Raw genomic sequence first — 22,516 nt, 5'->3', positions numbered from 1 at the left:
TGTTGGCTTTAATCGTTGTCCCGTCTGTCCATCAAATGTGAGAAACAAATGGACAAAAATACAGTGCTCTTTCACTCAGGTGACAGAGACTGATGAGCAAAACCCAGTCACATACTGTATGTACAATATACAGTATAAAACAATACAGCAACTCAAAATGTGCACCTTCCGAACAACAATACAATATCCATATTTAGTCCATTGGTATTGGCTCAAATTATTTCTGAATTATACTTAAAAAATGTATTCTTTACAAAAACTCTTGCTCATACACACAACATAAAGCAACCCTATGTTTGAATTTAAAACGGAATAACCAAATTTGTCCGACTTAATATAAAATAAAGAAATAATGCAGTGGATTAAAAGTAAAGTCAGGAGATGCATAATTATATAACAAAGATAATCATCTTTCACTAAGATAAATTACATTATACACACACTTCGTGATTCTATATGTTGAGAGAACATTAAGGTTACTAAAAGCATGTAAACAAGAACATATCAGGTTCATTAACAGGAAAAATCACTACAGTATTTACAAAACAGGTTGTCACACCCTTACCAAAAATAAAACTACTGCAGCTCTTTGTAAAACATTAATAATGCCCAGAGTAGGGGAGTCAATGTATGGCATGTACAGTTTGTGAAACAAAATCAACCCCAACTCTGATCCTGTATAGGCATCCCCACTAGATTAACTTAATGTAGCAGGCGTAAAATAGATCTAAACACTGAAGAAGGCTGTAAAGTCAAAAAGTCTGTGTACGCTATCCCTGATGCAGTGAAAATCACTTAAAAAATTAAGTAAGCTTTATGCAACATCTTTTTGAGTAAGGACCCATCATACCTTTTTTATTTATCTGAATTCACGCACCAACCAAACTTCTGGGAGACTGCGATGGTCCCTTTTAAATAAATTCTACATACTGGTCTTGACGAGAAGAAAAAAAACTGTCAGGGGAGGTTCTCTTCTACACTGTTCAACCAATCCAGTAAATGTGGAGGAGGAGTTAAGATGGAGTGTCGCCTTGATAATGTCCAAAAGCGGAAGTCGTGTCACAGGCTCTCTTTCCATTCTTTCCATTTCCCCTGAAAACCGGAACATCTGGTTGTTGGGGACTCAGCAGAGGCTACTACTAGGTAGACTGTATGGGTCATCCGTCATTCAAGAAAATACAATGTTATAGACCTCTTCTTATGAACCACAGTGGTGGTTTGGCATCTGGGGTCAGTCTGTCAGTCTATTGGTTCATTTATATTGGGGTACCTTTGCTTATATGTGAAATAGAGTTTGGAGCAGTCTGATCCCCGTAGAACCTCGTCGCCCCGATCGGCTATCAAGATACGTTTGCATGCGCCACGAGTGACCATTAATCACACCGATATAAATAGCGTGTTGACCGTGTGGGGAAAACTCAGAGGTGTTGGGAGATGGGGCTGTCCTACCTCTCATAACGACCAGGCACTAGCTATACTGTAAGATGCTGATCTCAGGTCAGTGCAGAGAGCATCACTTTTAATTAGTCTTTTTTCAAGTCTTCAAAGTCATGTGTCATGCTGGTCATGTCTCAGGATGTCCCTCCGTCGCGGTCATCACACATCTGTGGACTGGCTGTACTTCATATCCCTGTCAACACGCACAACCATTTGTTTTAATCAGATCATGGAAATAGCTATTCACACTATGGTGATAATAAGTTCCATGCAGCTGAAGTACGGCAACACTTTATAATACATGTTCATACAAGGAATATTGTGGTAGTCTATAATCATACAGTATGTTTAAACTCACTGTAGTTCCTCTTTGAGTCTCCTGAGTTTATCCTTCAGTCTGTGGTTCTTCACCAACATGGGGGAGTCAGGCACGAACCAGGCAGCAATGAATTTAAAGATGACCACTACATGCTACAGAGAGAGGTGAGAGACAGACAGGCTTGTTGAATCAAATCCATGATATTTGGCATTGCTCAATGGCCATTTGGAGTTGCAAGGATAAGGTTTTGACAAAACCCTAAACCCACCTTTTTAGCTTGGCCTTTAATAAGTGATTTTATTGTTTTAGACATCCTTTGTGTTTGCTTTTACATCTTTAGTTTTATTGTTTTAGTGTGTCACAATTTTAAATGCACTTTAAATAATGTCTGATTTTATTGTGGGTGCAGAGCTTAATTAAAATCAATAACATGGAATTCAGTGATTCCTTATGTGCCACAATCACAGATGCAAAGAAAGACGTACCTCAAATAGGACGACGAAGGCAAAGCGTACAGCCATGATGAGCCAGAACTGGGAAGTGAGGCTGTAGTCAACATCACTTCTGTAGTCTTTATAGCTGGAAACACACACCAGTTTCACAATCAACAGTCTCCCCCAACTACCAATTTCTCTCAACAACTATTGGTATCACTGGACTGGGTTGCTTTCTCTTTGTGACTGTATAGACTGTAGCTACATGTATGGATGCCTGGGGATAATTGGTTGCTTTGGTTTCTGATTATACAAACACTCAGTTAATATAAAAACAGTGAAATTAAGAGATGGGCTGTAGGGTTGAGCCAGGCTTTGGTAAATAGTGGCTTCCGTAGTGGTAGTATTGACCTAGTTGTGCCTCACAGATGCCCACCTGCATTGTGTAACATTGAAGCCGCTCTCTGTGATCAGTTGACTGGGGGAAAAGTCCTTACGCACGTTCAGGTCTGTTATATGAGCAGTGGATAGGGTGTCGTTGATATAGCCCTTCATACAGCTATAAGAGGGAAAAAAGGGATTATGGTCATATAAAAGCAAACCTGCAGTACCCTTCTCCAACTCATGAAGTTTTATGCAGCTAACCGTTTAGAGAACCCAAAAAATTATGGCCCACAAATCAACACAAAACATTCATTTAAAAGCATACAACTTTTGTAGGTACAAGACAGCTTGCTTATGCAAAATCATATTGGAAATACATTTCCATATCCAATTGTCTGGGAATTTGGAAACAGAACTAAACTGAGAGCCTTTTTCACAAACAGCTTGAAGAGCAAACAAATAGTCACATGGTAACATGGCGAGTCAGTATTATTACAACTTTAGGATGTCTTTGACATCTGCCACCAGAGGTTACCCACAGTGCTTTGTTTCATATGCAAATAAACCCATTTGCCCACATGATGGCAGCATGGTTACTTACGCCAATAAAGACTAAACTAGGGAAATGTTTAACTCGATCTGCCTTACAAAGCCTTTGGAACAGTTTCAATAGAGAGAGACAGTAGCGAATATAGTCTTTCTATCAGATGACATTATCAACATTATTACTATGGCATTCATTGCTTTAAGACTCCAGACCATGCTCTGTGAATGGTCTACTCTAGATTCAACCCATGCACCAGTCACTGCACAAGGTGCTACAGTAGAACTTACTGTACATCAGCTTCCCCGTTGGCACAGGGTCCGTAGTGGTAGCGGTAGACCAGCCGAGGGATGAAGTCTGAGGACACCCCAATGACTAGCCCATTGGCAATGACAGCCAGAACACCAATAGCTTCCAGAACCTTGGTCCATATACCTGAGGAATCATATTATGGGATGAGCACAAATACATACAAGCAGAAACATAAACATGGTGAGGAGTTTACCAGGGACGCACAAGCTTTTACATATACTGTTTTAACTCACCAATATCATTGGTTTTCTTGGGGACTAATCTACGTTCCAAGCTGACCATCTTGATGGCATCCAGACGGATCTCAAAGATGTTGTTGATGAGAGCCAGTAGAGGGGCCAGAGGGAAGGCCGCCACAAAGATGGTGGTGAAACTGTACTGAACAACTGCATGGAGAGAAGAGTGTAATAACGCAACAGAGATTCTACATTCAATACAGGGGATTGGGAAGTCAATAAAAACAACTGGGCAGAATCATTTAACATAAAACAGACCATGAATTACAGTGTAAGAGAGAGATAGAGAGAATCACTTCGGTGAAATAAATGAAGACGTGGGACTTAGAGAGACAATGAGACTTGGTCATGTGACGCACCCATTTCCAGAAACTCATTGAAGAGACTGAAAGAGTTGACGTCATTCAGATCGTAGTTGCGCAGCCAATCCCGCAGCTTGCAGATATCACATGGGTCATGGCCCCTCTTCTCCTCTTCGTGACATGCCTTTTTGTAGCAGTGGCCACACTTCCTCTCCAGCTTCTCAGTTGTAGTCCTTCTGAAGTAACTCTTTAACCAGCTGCACAATGACATAGGACATCCTAAAGTGAGAAAGTATGATGCTCCACTTTGGATGTCTAATTCAATTCATTATAATTCATTCAATTCATTAACTATAATTAATATTTGCATGAGGTTTTATCATCTGACTGTGACAGTCAAACGTTTATTTGCGTTACCAAAAGCTTATTCAACACATCAAAGGGCTTATTCTTTATGCTTTATCTTGGCCAGGTCGCAGTTGTAAATGAGAACTTGTTCTCAACTGGCTTACCTGGTTAAATAAAGGTGAGAAAAAAAATCCACCTATTCATTTTCGCAGAATGTATCTATGTTAAGCAGGTAGATAAGCATAGCTATATACTGTACTTACGGCACAGTAAACTCAAAGATGTTATTCAGTGTCTGTTTGAGCAACATGATGATGGCCATTTGAATGAAGAGGTCAGTGAGGCAGCCACTGGGATGACACTGGCAAGGACAGGAAAAGGCAGAGATGGTAACATTACAAAGACACTCCAAACCGTTCAACCGTATCATAATCCCATGTTAAGTAATACTTTTTTTAAATAGCGATGAGACACCCACCTCCTCCAATCTCCATTTACCAGAAATACGAACATAGCTACCTGGGCGACCGTTTATCCTATGCACAAGAACAGCGTGTTAGATTCATTAAATGTAAGCACATATGCATAAACATGTATAATACTTACACATTTACAGTTCAGGATTCAAACATTTGAAGGATCACAGATACATGGACACTTGTGGATACAGAAAGCACATTCTCCATACAGCTAGGCTGCCCATGACAGCTGACACAGAGCAGTACCTTACCAACTGTTTTCCCCTTGGTTTTAGGCTAGTCTGCAATCTGTAGGCCATATACTGTCAGCCTGAGACAAATATTAACACTACACACATGCACACGCACATTGCACTCCATACCTGCCCAGGAAAAATGCCACATATATGAGTGAGGAGAAGAGGGTGAAGAACTGGAAGGTAAACATCTTGACAGTGAAGCTCCTCTCAGTGGCCGCAAATGACTGTGTCTTCTCTGCAGGCAAGAGCAGCAACATTAACTTAATTCACTGACTCACTTTGCTATGTACAATTCCATCTGATAGAATAACAGAGATGAACATGTACATGCTTGATTGTAAATGAAAATGTTCAATGCAAACATATGTTCTGCTCATCCAAATGAAGATGTTCCTCTTCAGACTCACCTATCTCACACAGCTTGAAGGCCACCGCCTTGTTGATCTATCCGGGTAAGAGAGGAGAAGAGTTAGGGACTGTGCAGGTCTACATGACAAAGGTTGCTGGTTGAAGCTAAACTTACTCTGGTCATAACTTGCATGGTGATGTAGTGTAGTACAGCACCCAGCATTACTGCTACAGTGTTGGCATGGTCCCTTACAAACTCCCATGTTCCCTCTGACAACAGCACAGTAGCAACCACACGGAACACCACCAGAGCCTGGGTCAGCCCGATGATCAGAACCAACTGGTAAGAGAACACACACACAGTGAGAGAACAACATTGACTGAACCTGAGCTAAGCACAGGTATGGCCCAGGATGAAAACTGCTACATATGTTATGCAATATGGCACTGAGTGACTGACTGGGACTGACCATGAGAGTGACCAGGACAAGGACTAGAGTGCTGCGCAGATAAGAATGGCGGAACTCTTTGGGATGGCAGTCTGGATCATTCACTACTCCCAGGATGAGCTCCTCCTGCAGGCCAGATGGAACAATATTCAGGATTATACCACAGCATCTGAGGTCATATCAATCACACAATGGGTCCCTACCATAAGATGACAGTAATCAACGGGACATTGTTTTTGTTATTTGAAAGAGTATATGATTGGGTAATATCATTGAGTAACAGACAACCTAAATCATGCTAAAACCATCCTATAGTGTACAGTATATCCAGACATATAATGGTTTCTTAAGCCTAAGTGAAGCCGTACCTCTTCCTCACACCAGTCAAAGACTTTCCATTTGGACACAAACGTTGCTTTGTGTCTCTTCCACAGCTCCAGAAAAATGGTAGCTGGAAAAATTTAAAGGACACAAGTCATGACAAAGTCAAGATTTATCTGAATTAAAAATGTAATGGATGGAATTAATCAGTTTTATCCTGTGGAGACTTACCCCAGACTGCCATGAACATAGCAAAGGCCACCGTCCCCTCATTGTCAAACAGATGACTCATCTGCACACAAGACACATTTTGAACATAAACTTTATGAACTATTTTTTAAATAGTAAAGTTTGCAATGCAGTATGGTAGAATGACATGAGTTACCTTGGCGTAGGTACAGGTGTCACGCAGCTGCCATACTTGACACCATTTGTCACACCTCGGGCACATAACGGTGTCAGACTCACAGACCTCCTTTCTGTAATATGAAGACACACAATGCACCTTCAGAAACACATGAGAGTTTTAAAGAGGAGCAACTCCATGTAACCTATTTTTTCTTCATACTAAAATGTCAGCATCAATCAGCTTAATAAAGAGTTTGGCTCAGTGGGTCTGTCATCTCACATGAGGGGGCTGGTGTTGAAGAAAGCCAGTGCATACAGGAACACAATCACACCCAAAAGGGCTGCAGGGACCAGCAGGATGGTGTACCAGCCCAACCACAGGTAATACAGAGCCACCTTCTCTCCAAAGTAACTCCTGACAGATACAGATACATTTCAGTTTGCATGCTCAAATTCAAACCAGAAAAAGGACATTCCTATTCAGTTAACACCCCTTAGTAGGTTTCCAGGTTTTTTATTTATTCATTAACATGGAGTTTAGTTTCACAGTTTAGTGTCATCTTGATAATTTCCCTTTCACGCCACTGAGGTAAATGACATGTTTTATTCCTATATGCATGCTGTATATTTAAGCAATAAGCCATGAGGGGGTGTGGTATATGGCCAATATACCACAGCTAAGGGCTGTTCTTAGCTGATTCAAACAAAGCTTGATGAGTTGGTTATTTTAAATCAGCTGTGTGGTGCTAGGGCAAAAACCAAAATGTGCACCCAGGGGGGCCCCAGGACCGAGTTTGGGAAACCCTGCTTTAGATAAGCACATCACATTTGGCTGCATCGGCAAACCCAAAGTTCTATGTGGATAAAACCACGAGCTGGCATACTTCCTGGTAACAGAGTTAATTGCTTTGAAAGCGAGAGAGATAGGCCTTTTCCTATTTGGACAAAAGTCTGTTCTCCACCCTCTCTCCTCCGTGACCCGGAAACCGATAAGTGGTCAAGGAGAGTGTCCATTTTTGTAGGGAAACGGAAGACAGTCCTCCCTTCCTCGATAGCCTCATTTTGGTGTGGAAGCAGAAGTGAATCCTACACGAGTCCTTCACGGAAGGGTTTTGAAATCTCCCACACCCTCTTTGAATCAGCTATTGTTTTCTTGAAGGAGAAAAGCATGCAAACATTTATCTATAACATGTCTTGCACAACTAGCTAGCTACATTCGTTCACGTGTGATCGGAGGAGAAGTCTAATTTCATACAAGCACAATTTCGTCCACTTTCCCCCTTCTCGCCGCCTCTCCTCGATTACCTATGACCTTTTTCAAAAGGAGGCCAGAGAGGACGGAGTTGAGAGGATGCAGGAGTTGAGCAAATCCAATTGAGAAAAGGCCACTGTGAAACCAAAAGGCACAGAAACACAGCAGGATATACAGAAGGTCTTACCTGACATCATCGACAGGCTGGGCGGTAAAGAGAGCAGACCATCGTGCCCACTTTTGTTTCAACATCTTTTGCTTGCTCCTCTATAAAAACAGAAAGAGGCTCCTACTGTAGATGTATTTCACATCAATGAATTTCATATGGGCTACTTATGATCATACAAGGCATAAACAGCTACAATGCCCCTCAAAATTGAATAAGTAATCAGGTATACGAATAATTGAGGAGATGTTTTTTTTTACCTCATGCAAGCAGAACGTGGCCTCAAAGACACCCTTCTCCTGGAGCTCTCTGAGGTTCTCTGTTGTGTTGAAATGAAAAGGAGGGTTAGAAGTGCCGAACAATTGAGGTCAGGGACAAATATGTTGTTAAAGAGATCAATGGATGGATAGACATATGGAGGGAGCGCTTCACTTACCTCCTGTGTTGATATGGGTGTGGTGTAGGATGTAATGCACTACTCTGATCCTGAACGAAAAACAGGAACAAGGTAAGAGGACATGTTGGAAGTGAACGTTATTTGCATATGGAATGGCAAGAGTGAGAGTTCAATGTGTCTCACCTGGTTGAGTGAGGGATCCTGACACTCTTCCGGTCGCCGCTCCAGTTGCAAGCATCAGACACTTTTAGTAGGTACCTGTACTTGTCAAAGGTCTCCTTCGGGGCCCGGACACCATAAAACACCTTGTCATCATGAAGGATTTTCTGACACAAAAACAGGCAAAGTTCATGATGAGCATTGAACCAGGAGAAATGTGATCATTTTGGGAAGATTGGCCATGATGTTACAGTTTAACTTTCACCCATTCTCTACAGTTGGACACATCCCAGTAAAGTAACATTTCCTCGACATTGCTCCATATGGAATTTAAGCGTGATTCAATCAAGCAACAAACTCACTGTCACTTTCATGTTTTTCTTCCTCAGGTGGTCAATAAAAGCGATCTGCTTCAGAAATGTTGGGTTTTCCTGCTCCTCAACTTTGTCAGCAACTAAAACATAATCATATGTCCTCTGCTGGTGCTGTGGGAAACATACACAAGGCTTTCTGTATTCTAGGTACTGTGTCATACAAACAGGTTGATTAATTATCACCTGTATGACTATGTATGTCTCTAAGTTATGAATGCAGTGATATAAATAGATGGTGTGTGTTGTGTTGTGTCTTACCAGAGTTGGGAGTAATGCCTCCATGGTATTGTCAAAGCCATCCCTGTTTCTCTCCTGCAGCTCAATACCATCCTAAAACACAGGGTAATGAAGAGGAACAATGTGACATCTCTATCTAGTGATACAGGGTCTGGTCCTCCTCCCCACCTCACTGCAGTGGTCTGCCAGGCATGTGCCAGTCAGCATGGAGCACAAGGAACCTCTCAGCTAACTCATTTCACATAATGGTCATTCACTACAGCCAAATCGTCATTGTGGCCTCACTAGCCTGTGTCGAAAAAAGGGATACTAACCTAATTCCTTTTTACAGTTGGTCCATGAGATGTCAATAACACACCTCTTATAGCAGAGGGGTAAAACAAATAAAGGCAACTGGGCCATCCCTCTTGCCATATCTGTTGTTATGCATGTTTCTCTCTAAGACCTGTCAGTCTTTCGCTTTCATTCTTCCAGACTCCGACAGTCTTTTCCAGATTACAGGCCCCAACACGCCGTCAGTGAAAATTTTCCATAGACTGCTCCTCACACTGAATGGGTGGGAGGGCTTGTAGGCTTTTTCTGTATAAAACGATGGGATTATTTACACCTCTGAACAAAATATAAATGTTGTATTCTAAGGCCACACTGAGTTCTATGCTCTGCTATGTCTCGAGAGATGATCCAATCTTGACTAATCATATTTTGGAGGTGTGCCACTACAACCCTCTTTAGTGCACTTGCATAAGCTTTAATGAGGTAACCTGTTTCACCAGTAGCACAGCCAAGAAGACCAGGCAAACGTTGAAAGGAGGCTGGCTCTGATGTAGGGTACTGTGTAGTGGATATGGCATGGGTTGCCAGAGGAGAGCTGTCATATATCAGGCCTCAGCATCACATAAATCATAGACACTCTTCATAGCAACATGGTCCAGGGTAAAAAGCTGATACCTGACAATTTCTCAAATAATAATAATATGCCGTTTAGCAGACGCTTTTATCCAAAGCGACCTAGTCATGTGCGCATACATTTTTACGTATGGGTGGTCCCGGGGATCGAACCCACTACCCTGGCGTTACAAGCGCCATGCTCTACCAATTGAACTACAGAGGACCACAAATATCTGCATGCTTTAGATGAGGATCATGGTGGGAGACTGTTCAGCCGACTTTGAGTGGTTGTGCTTTAGAACCCAAAGGCCAGATAAGTGACCTTTAAGTCTGAGATATTTTAAATTGGTCTGGGATTTTTTATTATTTATTTGTTTTAGCCGCTGCAATGAATCTAGCCTATACATGGTCATACTACTCTGAGGGAGAAAATAGTTTCAGGGAACCTCAGCTACAATGAGTCACAGTCCTGTGCTGTCAGCCCAAATAAAACACCTGTAATATGAGGGCGTGTGTAACGTTTGACCCACATCTAGTCCATAGATAAGGCACTGTAGACCACTTTTGGTACAGTAACATAACACAACTCAGCATACTCACACACAAACATATTGATTTCTGATACAGCAGTTATTGCTAGACAGAAATAGATTTGAACCTAAGATTTGCTATGACTGTCACCTCAGAAAAGTATCTAAAAAGCAGTTTCATTGCCATAATTCATGAGTGAGTAGCCTTTTAAAATTACATTATTCAGTCCAACTGATCACAAATTGATTTTATACTCCTTCAAAATACTGTAGGCTACATGAAAACGTATTTCTTAAATGGTTTGCAGGTGAGTTGTTTATAAATAATTTTCCTCACCTGCTCTTGATCCTTGAAGTACATGTCGCAATACAATCGTAATCCAAATTGAGCGAATATTGAAATTCCCCATTCACATCTTCTGTCGTTGGAGCACCGTTTTCTTCATTACTCACGAAACGTTTACCCCTACTTCAGACAGGGAGCTGTAATTATACTAAAAATAAAATATAAAAAACTTCTGTACTGAGCTAAAACTAAGATGACTTCACTTCCGCGTTTCTGAGTCAATTGCTTTCAGGTAGGTAGCGTCACTGCTTCTCGAAGGTGAGGCGCTGATATTGAGCGCTTCCCGTAGAATAGCAATGCGGCCGTCTGGTCATAATAGGACAGTCGCTGTCGTTTAATAGGTCTACAGTTAGTGACCAAAACTCAGGCTCTTTGTATCTCTCCACCCCTGAAAGTGCATGCAAATGATTGTGCTTTGGCATATCTGTGAAACCAACGAATGCATTTAATTATTTGATGCTGATATGAATGTAGCAATGTCTATGAAACTCATAAGTACATTAATCAAATACTGTAATATAATGATACCACGTTGGTTAACTTCTTGATTAATCAAAAATTAAACACTATTGGCTTCACATCAGCCACGGAAAATACAGGAACAAATATTTAATTGAGGGAAGACTTTACTGCTCCAATAATCAATAATAGTTAAAGCAATAGGAAAAATAATGCCACTTACAAGGGTCTATTACAAATACAATTGTTTACATTACACTTCAACCAGTATACTTGACAATTAAATTCAATATTCTTTGGACTTCGAAACATCTATTTACATTAGCATTACTGACAAGTGCTTTTCATGTCTGTAGATAATATTCAAAATACACATTTTACATTGATTCTGATGAAAAGTCAAGAGGCCGAAACCATTCTCTTGATTAGGAAAAAACTCCACTGGTTGAGGTTCTACAGGGAAGCACTAAAATACTGGACATATTTAGGGTCCTTCACTATTTCCAGAGGACTTTAATTGATTGAGGTCATGCATGTGTACTCTCAGTCCTCATCTTTCTCTGACGTCTTGCGGAAGTTCTTCCTGTTGACGTTCCTATTAATGACGAAGCCAATAGGCGGCTGATCCTTCCTATCATTCAGCGTGCCCTCTTCGTCCCCCACCGGTGTCCACTTCCTCTTCCGCTCACTCTCCTTTGGGCGTTGGGGGGCGATTGCTAGGCCTATACCCTCCTCTTCTTCATCATCGTCTAAGTGACAGAGACCCATCCCCGTCTTCTTGGTTCGATCAGGCTTGTTAACTTCTGCAGCGTCATCCTTCTGTGGCCGGCTAGGCCTGGAGAACACGATCTTATGCTCTGAGCTACTGCTCTGGCCCTGGTTGAAAGTAGGTATAAAAGGCTCTTCCGGATCATCTACCATCGTGCTCTCCTTCTTCTGCTGCTGAAGGCTTTGTATGTACTGCTGAGCCACCATGCTATTCTTGCTGTCACTGGTCTCTGGCACGTCCTCCAGGTCGTAGCGAGTCCAGCGCTCAGGATTCACCAGGTAATCTGGCACTCCTCTCTTCTGAGGAGGCTTGCTGACCAATTCCCCCACCTTCTCCCCATACTTCTTTCCACTTGGCAGCAGTGGGGGTGGAGGGGGACGTGCAAAAACCCCGTCAATCACATTGTCCTGGCCCAGATGGGACGAGGTCAGCTTAGCGGCACTCTCCAGGCAATCAAAGATGCTTCGGCTGCGGTTGGAGAAGCTTGAGCTTCCACCTGTCAGACTGAATGCGGGTTTCTTGGGACCAGGACCGGAGTTCTGGTGCTCTTCATCATCAGATGAGGACAAGTCTTCCACCTCTGGGTCTATGGACTCATTACGCTCTTCAGGGTCGGAGTCACTCAGAGAGAGGTCACCTGTCAGCTTGATGGCATCACTGTTGGACAGCTTGTTACGGGCACCGTCTCCATGGTCCTCTTGCTCACACATTGCTCTCACGGGCCTGGGTCTGATACCACAGGAAAAAAACTACGACTTTCACACAGTCAAGGGGTCAAGAGCCTGGAAGAGTATGAGAGGGTTGTTCTGAGTGGTAATTGAAACATATCATTTGTATGGTAATATAGCATGCATTATAATATTTTCAATTTGCCAAGAAATGACTGACCTTAGCCGGGTAGAGCTGCAACACCCCCACTTTCTGTATCAGTGAGGTTCAATGGTGATGGCAGTCCTTCCACCCTGAATAGACACACAAAGATAGACATTAAAAACAGCAACACGGATCTGGTCATTTAAAGCTTAGGCCTATACTGTAAATAATAAGTACAATGACAGGTAAAAACAATGAAACCAACATTTCAGAACAGTTGCACAACATCAACACAAGATGTCAAGTGTCAACTGCAGATGAGTAGGCCTATCAGTCCTCTGCAGCGTAGTGTGAACATGAGTACTGTAAGTGGGTGCATCTGTACCTTCAGATAATGTCATGTTTGACATCCTATGTAATGTTACCGTTTGTGTTAGTGTGAGGAGGTATCTTACTGGAGTTGCAGACTCACAGGTTGTGGGAGCTGGTTGGGATGCTGCTCTGCTCAGATAAGACAACAACTGTGTGGGGGTAGATGACAGCTCCAACTTTTGCCATGGTGTGACCAATCCCAGACTGAAATGGTGTAGCGACAATCTGTAAAAAAAAAACAAATACATGCAGATCAGTCGGTTACCCACTCACTGCATATATGTAAATTGTGATTACATTGCATACATACAACCAGAGTCATATATTTAGATGGATCTGCATGCACCACGGTAGCTCTGGTCCATCACGCAACGACAATGAGTTGCTTTGTATACCGCCCATAGAGATATTGTAGTTAGAGGACGCAACATTGTATCTGTCTCATTATGATGTCTGCGAGAGCATGGGCAGCACCACTGAGGCCATCTCCATTTTGAAGTAGTCAATTTTCTCCTTCTACTACTTATATGAGTTTGTAAACCAACTTAAAGGGGGCATACTGCCACCCGGAGTGTTGTTTGAACAGGTATAAAAAGCCAATGTTGGCGAATTACTGCCACCTGCAGTTATGGAACGTTTGCCCATGAGTATACTTAATTGGCTGAGCCCTCCTGATGACCTGGATGGAATTATGTGATCCTTCCTTAACCTATAGGAAGTCCCACCCAGTTGACTACTTAAAAATGGTTAAAGTCCTCAATGGCGCTGCCCATCCTAAAACGGGCCAGAGTCCTCCATTTGGCTTAATGATATCGCCAGATAAACTCTGGTCCACGCTTGTGCATGCAGCTCGTAGTGCAGATCCCACGCATGCGCGTGGATCAGGGTCTTTTGACTATAAACGAAGTACTCATAAGCCGTATTTTGGGAGAAATTACAACCTGCACATACAGACAAAAGTTATCCCACACTATAAAAATGTTTACTTTGGTGAGTTACAAAAATCGTTTTATGAAAGGATATGGAAAACGACAGAACAGGGCCACTCGTCGTCGTGCAATGGACAAGACGAGCTAACACAGCGACTACGCCCCCTAACATTAGTAACTAGTTCGTGCAACTCTCAGCGCTCCTAGCTAGCTTTTGTTTGTCATGGTATTTGGTGAGAAGACAGCAGAAAAACATGGAGGGTTGAGTAGTTCACGAAGTAAACCAGTTATAGAATTCGACGTTTGCTACCTAACGTTAGCTAGTAGCCTGGTTGGCTGGCTAGCTGTAGCTGACTTTGAATAAAAGTAGGGTGGAACAAACCACAAGCATTCTATATCTTACAATACTTCATTGATACGTTGAAATGTTTTCAGTAAGCTATCTAGCTACTACATAAAGCGTTCAAAGCTGATTTGTGTTGCTAGCTAGCTGCATCTCCGGCGTTACCTTCTTCACGCTGGCACTGCAACTTCGGTTTGCATGCTGCAATGTATGCTGGGTAGGGTAGTTTCCGTCCGCTCCTTCCTTTGGTGGTGGGCTAATAACCCAATCGTTGATACTTTACCGCCACCTACAGTAGTCTACTGGATTGTAAATGTAATGCCGATGTAGGCCTACATCACAGTTTCTAAATCTACATCTTCTTCGCTGAGGTTTAACGGCGGTTGGCATCTAATTTCTGTTGCATTACCTTGTGAGTGTCGAGAAAACGATACTGAGATGCTGTGAGAACAAGAATTCCACTGACACTGTCCTTTGATTATAAAGGTTTATTATATCAAAAGTATTTCTCGCGGCGTCAATTTACAGATATCTGCCCATACTCTGGAGAATAACGGACCCCAATCTGTAATATGTTATTCTCCCCCTCCTCTGTTTTAAACCAATTATTTATATCTATGCCCTATGTAACATAATATGGGTGTTTTCCCATAAACCAATCCCATGTGGACTCCACCTAACGACTTCCCTCGGCTTTAGGGTGCCCCTATAGAACTACTCCCCAGAATGCTCCCTTTAAGCTGAGTCAACATCCCCTCTAAAACCATTTGAAACCATTAGCAAAGTCATAAATTCCTCCAGATACCACAACCTCCACCAAGACTGGGCATAAATCCATTATACCTTGTGGTCCTCTGTAGCTCAGCTGGTAGAGCACGGCTTGTAACGCGCCAAGGTAGTGGGTTCGATCCCGGGACCACCCGATACACTAAAATGTATGCACGCATGACTGTAAGTCGCTCTGGATAAAACGTCTGCTAAATGGCATATTATTTATATTATTATATACTTTGATCCACAAAATGGATATATATATATATCCCTACACTCATTAAAACCCACCGCCCTATTCCGCTATGTAACCCCAACGGCCTGGGAGGACAGGATACCACCACTCAACACACACTGTAACTCTTCTAAAGTCAAATCTAGTAGGCAACCTCCAAATACGTATATGCCGCTGACACCACAACATCTATTTTCTGTGGCTTAAGTCCCATCTCTGCTGCACAATTGATAACCATCGCTATGAACGCTAAGAATCCAACCTCACTGAAGCATATATCACTCGTTGACCTATCCCTCTGTGCTGGCTCAGATCTACTAGGCCTACTCACAGGGATTCTCTCAGGATCCCTCACCCTTGACCCATCCTCCTCTACTTTCTTCACTGTCTCAGCATAAGACACCTTCTGTACTACTTACTCTGACCCTGGTCAATTTAACCTACCTCTCTCACACCAACACTTCCGATCCCCAGCAAAAATGGGCTCCCCTACAGTTGACACACACAACTTTTTCCACCGAAACTACCAATGTCCAGTGTTTCCCCCTACTAATTCACAATAGTTTTTTTTCTCTCTCTCTAAAAAAAAACTATAGAAAGGAGGATACATTTAAAGAAATATCACCCATCTTCAATTAGTACTGTACTGTGTCGGAGAGAACCTCTCTTGAATAAAATGGAATTATATTATAAATCAATTAGGCCTAGTTATAAGAGAAAGTTGAAATATACAGTACCAGTCAAAAGTTTTTCTTTATTTTTACTATTTTCTACATTGTAGAATAATAGTGAAGACATCAAAACTATGAAATAACACATATGGAATCATGTAGTAACCAAAAAAGTGTTAAATCAAAATATATTTTATATTTGAGATTCTTCAAATAGCCACCCTTTGCCTTGATGACAGCTTTGCACACTCTTGGCATTCTCTCAACCAGCTTCACCTGGAATGCTTTTCCAACAGTCTTGAAGGAGTTCCCACATATGCTTAGCACTTGTTGGCTGCTTTTCCTTCACTATGCGGTCTAACTCATCCCAAACCATCTCAATTTGGTTGAGGTAGGGGGATTGTGGAGGCCAGGTCATCTGATGCAGCACTCCATCACTCTCCTTCTTGGTAAAATAGCCCTTACACAGCCTGGAGGTGTGTTGGGTCATTGTCCTGTTGAAAAACAAATTATAGTCCCAATAAGCCCAAACCAGATGGGATGGCGTATCGCTGCAGAATGCTGTGGTAGCCATGCTGGTTAAGTGTGCCTTTAATTGTAAATCAATCACAGACAGTGTCACCAGCAAAGAACCCTCCCACACCATAACACCTCCTCCTCCATGCTTTTCGGTGGGAACTACACATGCAGAGATCATCCGTTCACCCACACCGCGTCTCACGAAGACACAGCGGTTTGAACCAAAAATCTCAAATTTTGGACTCCAGACCAAAGGACACATTTCCACCGGTCTAATGTCCATTGCTGGTGTTCCTTGGCCCAAGCAGGTCTCTTCTTCTTATTGGTGTCCTTTAGTAGTGGTTTCTTTGCAGCATTTCAACCATGAAGGCCTGATTCACACAGTCCCCTCTGAACAGTTGATGTTGAGATGTGTCTGTTACTTGAACTCTGTGAAGCATTTATTTGGGCTGTAATTTCTGAGGCTGGTAACTCTAATGAACTCATCCTCTGCAGCAGAGGTAACTCTGGGTCTTCCATTCCTGTGGCGGTCCTCATGAGAGCCAGTTTCATCATAGCACTTGATGGTTTTTGCGACTGCACTTGAAGAAACTTTCAAAGTTCTTGATATGTTCCGTATTGACTGACCTTCATGTCTTAAAGTAACGATGGACTGTCGTTTCTCTTGTTATTTGAGCTGTTCTTGCCATAATATGGACTTTGTCTTTTACCAAATAGGGCTATCTTCTGTATACCCCCTACCTTGTCACAACACAACTGATTGGCTCAAACACATTAAGACGGAAATAAATTCCACAAATTAATTTTTAAGAAGGCACACCTGTTAATTGAAATGCATTCCAGGTGACTACCTCATGAAGCTGGTTGAGAGAATACCAAGAGTGTGCAAAACTGTCATGAATGCAAAGGGTGGCTATTTGAAGAATCTCAAATATAACATATCTTGTGATTTTGGTTACTACATGATTCCATATGTGTTATGTCATAGTTTTGATATCTTTACAATGTAGAAAATAGTAAAAATAAAGAAAACCCCTGGAATGAGTAGCTGTGTCCAAATGTTTGACTGGTAGTGTGTTTGTGTTGTGTGTGTGTGTGTGTATATATATATATATATATATATATATATATATATATATATATATATATATATATATATATAGAAGGAATTTAGTAGGCTAGTCAGTTAGGCTCATATGGTTAGGCTGTACGAAATATTAATTCATTTGGTGAGAATTGAAGGGTTTTCAAAACCGTACAAAATGAGCAAACATCAAGTTTGAGGCAATTCACATGGGTAACATAACCCTCACAGACAGGATTCAAATGCTTGATGCACTAATTCCCAAACGCTAGTTGTGTTAATATTAGGCTACTTCTTTCTGCACAATGATTTGCCGACAGAATGTGCTTGGTTTTGCCACTCCCCTTTAATATGTATCGTGGATAGAGAAGCATTATGTGTGCAATCATAATAGGATAGGATATGCCGAGACAAAGATGGGCCATTCTTTCATCCATTGAATGCCAGAATCGTTGATTTTGTTGTGAAACCCAAGCCTCAAACTCAAAAACAGTGTGGCGCTAATCGAGTCGTGGGGTGGCATCCTCTCTCTCCGTCCTCACTTTCCTGAAAAATCAGCTCCTTCCTTATAGTCGGTGGAGATGAGACGAATAACGGGAATGGCAAGGGATGAAACTTTGATCGAAATGAAGAGCGCAATGGATTCCCAGATTGGAGGTAAAGAGCACATTCAGAGATTAGCCTACATTGGTAATATACAAGGTAAACGTAGTATACGTAGGCTATACCATAATCTTTGTTTTCATTGGCTATTAATACGTTTACTATAGCGCTTTCAGAAAATGCTAAAGGAAACACAACCAACCAAAGGTGAATGATGGGCTACTTCAATCAGTTTTGTGACTACAACTACCACTGTCTATCATTTGGGTTCTGAATAATGTTTGGCTAATTACATGTGTCTGTGCCATATGCCACTAAATTAGTGTGCTACCTGGATGAGAGGCACATACAATGTTTTGCCTAAAGATTCGCAAATGTAATGGAATTTACATGTTATTTATGACAGATTATGTTTCAGAAAAAGTTTCATGTGTTTGTACAGTTGTACAAGTAAATGGAAAAGGTTTGAAAAATAGTTCTGAAATGACTGAAAATACATGAGATGACGTCATTCACACGCTGTCAGGTCTACTGGGAAAGAGAAGGACAAACTTGAACTGTCAAGTGTTTCCAGATTTATATGACATTTGACCAATAATTAATTACAAAATGAGTGAAATAGTTATCCTTACAATTTTTTAAAATTAAGTATGTTAAAAAACAACTTTTCTGTGTTGGAATGGTGTGGGTGTACCCCAACAACAGAATGGTGTGGGCATATACCGGTCCCCAAAAATATTTATGCTAGTAGACTGCTGATTGGCCAGCTAGAGGATGACATCATCCTCTATAAGGAAATAGCAAGCATTTTTTAAACGTCTGTTTGAGATACAAGTTTGAGGTGGGTTTTTTCTTTCTATTTATGCTTTGGCCACATATGAGCCAGCAACAGTATTTGGGTATGAGTTATCAGAATATGAACATTTTAAAGTTAGATTTTTACTGGACAGTTACTTACATTTTTACATTTTAGTCATTTAGCAGACACTCTTATCCAGAGCGACTTACAGTAAGTGAGTGCATACATTTTCATACTTAAAGCCTATTGCAGAAGTCTGTTGTTGATTTACACATCAGCATTCAAAGTTATCAGTATTGACCCCAAATAAATTCAATATTATTTCTAATGATGTAATTATAATAATCTCCAAGCAGGTTTGTGATAAAAAAAATAATTGCGATTGCAAGATGGATGTCTTATTCATTGCAAGGTTGATCTGTTACATACAGTGCTAATGTATAGGCCTAGTAAAGCTGATGCAAGCGGCACTCTGCTTATCTATATCCCTCTATTGAGAACTTATTAGTCACTCCACACTGCACAAGGAATGTCGCTTGAAACTGGCCATTGTTGTGTCCATGCCTGCCCTTTTAAACACCATCAACTGCCCCATAACTTCAGTATTGCTCTAGCCCCCTACATCTCCCTTAATGTGCTCTTGTGCTCCTGTGTGAATAAGCTGTGTCCTATGTTCATGTTTTCCTTTACGTTTCATGGCGAAAAGGAAACAAGTTGTAGGTAGACATCTGCAATGGTGTGCTAACACAGACTTGCCCAATACATCGCATGGGGTTGTCCTTAACTGTCTAATCATGGATTTGTAAAATCCAACACAAATTGGATTGCTAATTGTGTTCAGTTATTCCCTAGTTTCATGATGTGTCAAAGGGCGTCAGTAAGCCTCTAGTCAATATCTATAACCTTTGCCATTTGTGGAGACACACTGTTCCAAGGTAATACTCACATAAACACACGCTAGAGACCAGATAGTTGTTAACATTGAGTGCATGAACACTTAAACACAATTATCTGCTGATAGTCTCTCTACCTTGAGGGCCCATCTAGACAGGGAATAGACCATGATGCTATGGACTGACTGAGCAGTCACTCACTGAAGACATCTGTAGGGAGGATTTGGAATGTTACAGTACTACTCTTTTTCCAATTGTGCTCAGTGACAAATAGACTTAAAGGTCACCACCCACTTTGGCGATGCACAATATATTACTAGATCACATTTGTGAAAAAAACTTGTGAGAATGTGGCAGTGTGCCTATACAGAGTAGCCCACAGAGATAACTTGGTCTCCAAGTACAGCCATCCACTGCACAATGTGTTAAGCTGTCATGGTAGCAAGGGTCCCTCGATGAAATGTTGCTGGTTGAGAGTTAGCTCAGAAAATGTAGAGCTGTTGTGGCTAATAAACAGATTTGAACAATCACAAGTGTTCCTTTTGTTAAGAATACTTTGTAGGCAACAATTTATTATGTATGGCTTCACAGAAAGAAAAGTACTTGAGCATTCATAATGTCGACAGTAAAGTGGTTTCAATAATGCCGCAGTAATTATGGCTTTGAGATATTGTTTCGTCCATCACTCCGCTGCTGGGAAATTAAGTGAGTTGGAGCAAGTTCACTGATGAATAGAAACAGTCAGGCTTCCCTCCAACCTCTCTCACACTGTTTACATCCCTCTTAGCATCTCACCACTATAGGGTGGCAGGTAGCCTAGTGGTTAAGAGCGTTGGGCCAGTAACTGAAAGGTTGCTGGTTTGAATCCCCGACTTGACTAGGTGAAAAATCTGTCGATATGCCCTTGAGCAAGGCACTTAACCCTAATTGCTACGTAAGTCGCTCGGGATAAGCGTCTGCTAAAATGTAAATGGCAACCATAAATGGAAGATTCCCCAAACAAACTCTGCTGCCCATTTTACTTATTTGTATTACAGAAACCGGGCCGAGCGATGGGGTTCCACTATCTCTGAGCAATAGGCATTTCTGTTCCACAATAACATTGATGCTTTTAATGTGAAGTGAGTTGACAGAGCAGGTTCATTTAAGGACAATCTGTCACTTGCCCTTTGGTGTTAAGGCTCCTTGTTAATAAAGGTCCACAGTATGGCTGACTGCACACCCTGGGTCTAGATAGTATGAAGTTCTGTGTTGATAGACTGCCCTTTCACACCAACGGCTTTGTGTTGGCTGTTATCAGGGAAAACCTTCTGGCACAATAACAGAGGAAGATACATTTATATGTGTGTCTGTGTTGTGGATCACCATGTTGACAGTTTTATGTAGGGACTGAACGTGAATAGACTTCAGGTTCATCTGCATCTATAATACAGTTCTATTACATAATCATTTCTTTTGATAGTTATATTACCCACATGCTCACACTGGCTGCCTTGTTATGGCTCTTATGGCTCTATATCATTGAAATAGCCAAAATAGTTGTATTGAAAAGTTGCTATAAGGCACTGTAGTATTACCAAACACTAGGCCTGCCATTCTACAAACAACATCTCTCACTATCTCAGTAAAACCTCTATTCATTCACACTCAATGCTTTTAGGGATGAGACCTAAGCCTTTCATAGTATGTTGCCAATTCTGCATGCCTAATTGGTGGTCTTGATCAGGGGCAGTCAGGCACAAACTAGGCCTAAATAATAATAATTGCATTACAGTACTCACCCGTAATCATTGATGATCTAATAAGAAACTGTTATTAGACACCGCTTCCATTTAAGGTGCTTTATATCTGGCTAGGGACGGCAAGCCAGTGAATTCATCTTGGCTCACAGACTAGGGGGAGCCTCGGTGTTGCCATGGAAACTGACTCAGTAATTATATTTTCTGTTTGATATCTGAGTAATGTAGACTGTGGGCAGTGTCTGAATATCTGAATATAGGCGGCAGGGTTAACCCACTTCTCATTTCTGTTTCTGGATGTCTGGATTTGTCTCCTTTCACCTCCAATTGGTTATTATCCCTTCATTGATCTTCCACAATTACATTTCAATGGCCATGAGCAGATGAATATATCAGTCTTGAATAACATTGATCGATGCACTTGATCACAGTGGGCTTTGTTATTGTGTTGCTTTGTGGGTTTAGGAAGCTCTGTGCCAAAGCATTCCATGTTCTGTCTGTGGGTTAACCTGGGCATCAAATCTGATTAGGCTAACAGGCAACAAGCTACGAAGAACAAAGAACAACAGTTTGTTTTCATGTACTCTGCCATATCCTCAGTGGTGATTATGCAATATGCAACATGGCCAAAGGGGGTGCAGATGAGGAAAATTAGGGGAAAGTTTCTG

At 41.5% G+C, this 22,516-nt stretch overlaps 2 protein-coding genes across 5 annotated transcripts; both read right to left on the bottom strand.

Annotated features, from left to right (window-relative positions):
* Positions 1 to 1,032: 1,032 nt before the first annotated feature.
* On the bottom strand, positions 1,033 to 11,162 carry LOC123486914 (anoctamin-9-like). Its single transcript, XM_045218082.1, has 24 exons — positions 10,841 to 11,162; positions 9,107 to 9,178; positions 8,837 to 8,959; positions 8,499 to 8,641; positions 8,355 to 8,404; positions 8,179 to 8,237; positions 7,940 to 8,019; positions 6,781 to 6,915; positions 6,538 to 6,631; positions 6,384 to 6,444; positions 6,200 to 6,282; positions 5,853 to 5,957; positions 5,558 to 5,722; positions 5,442 to 5,478; positions 5,158 to 5,269; positions 4,795 to 4,852; positions 4,580 to 4,677; positions 4,026 to 4,225; positions 3,664 to 3,816; positions 3,409 to 3,553; positions 2,627 to 2,749; positions 2,242 to 2,335; positions 1,796 to 1,908; positions 1,033 to 1,630 (listed from the first exon to the last, which is right to left on the bottom strand). Exons 1-24 carry the CDS (start codon positions 10,862 to 10,864, stop codon positions 1,597 to 1,599), a joined length of 2,361 nt encoding a protein of 786 aa, XP_045074017.1. The 5' UTR covers positions 10,865 to 11,162; the 3' UTR covers positions 1,033 to 1,596.
* Positions 11,163 to 11,443: 281 nt separating this feature from the next.
* On the bottom strand, positions 11,444 to 21,985 carry LOC121556300 (protein TSSC4). 4 transcript variants are annotated; one of them, XM_041870212.2, is made up of 4 exons: positions 21,891 to 21,985; positions 13,346 to 13,487; positions 12,966 to 13,039; positions 11,444 to 12,859 (listed from the first exon to the last, which is right to left on the bottom strand). In XM_041870212.2, the coding sequence occupies exon 4, from the start codon at positions 12,785 to 12,787 to the stop codon at positions 11,852 to 11,854; it is 936 nt and encodes a 311-aa protein (XP_041726146.2). In that variant the 5' UTR covers positions 12,788 to 12,859; positions 12,966 to 13,039; positions 13,346 to 13,487; positions 21,891 to 21,985; the 3' UTR covers positions 11,444 to 11,851. The 4 variants fall into 4 exon arrangements, with proteins under 4 accessions (XP_041726146.2, XP_041726145.2, XP_041726148.2 ...); XM_041870211.2 differs by lacking the exon at positions 21,891 to 21,985 and adding an exon at positions 14,700 to 14,783; XM_041870214.2 differs by lacking the exon at positions 21,891 to 21,985 and adding an exon at positions 14,700 to 14,783 and having other exon boundaries at positions 13,363 to 13,487.
* Positions 21,986 to 22,516: the final 531 nt, after the last annotated feature.

The sequence above is a fragment of the Coregonus clupeaformis genome, unplaced genomic scaffold, assembly GCF_020615455.1.
Source record: "Coregonus clupeaformis isolate EN_2021a unplaced genomic scaffold, ASM2061545v1 scaf1346, whole genome shotgun sequence".
Taxonomy (NCBI): domain Eukaryota; kingdom Metazoa; phylum Chordata; class Actinopteri; order Salmoniformes; family Salmonidae; genus Coregonus; species Coregonus clupeaformis.
Note: the sequence above shows the minus strand (reverse complement) of the source record. Positions and strands in the feature narration are given on the sequence as shown.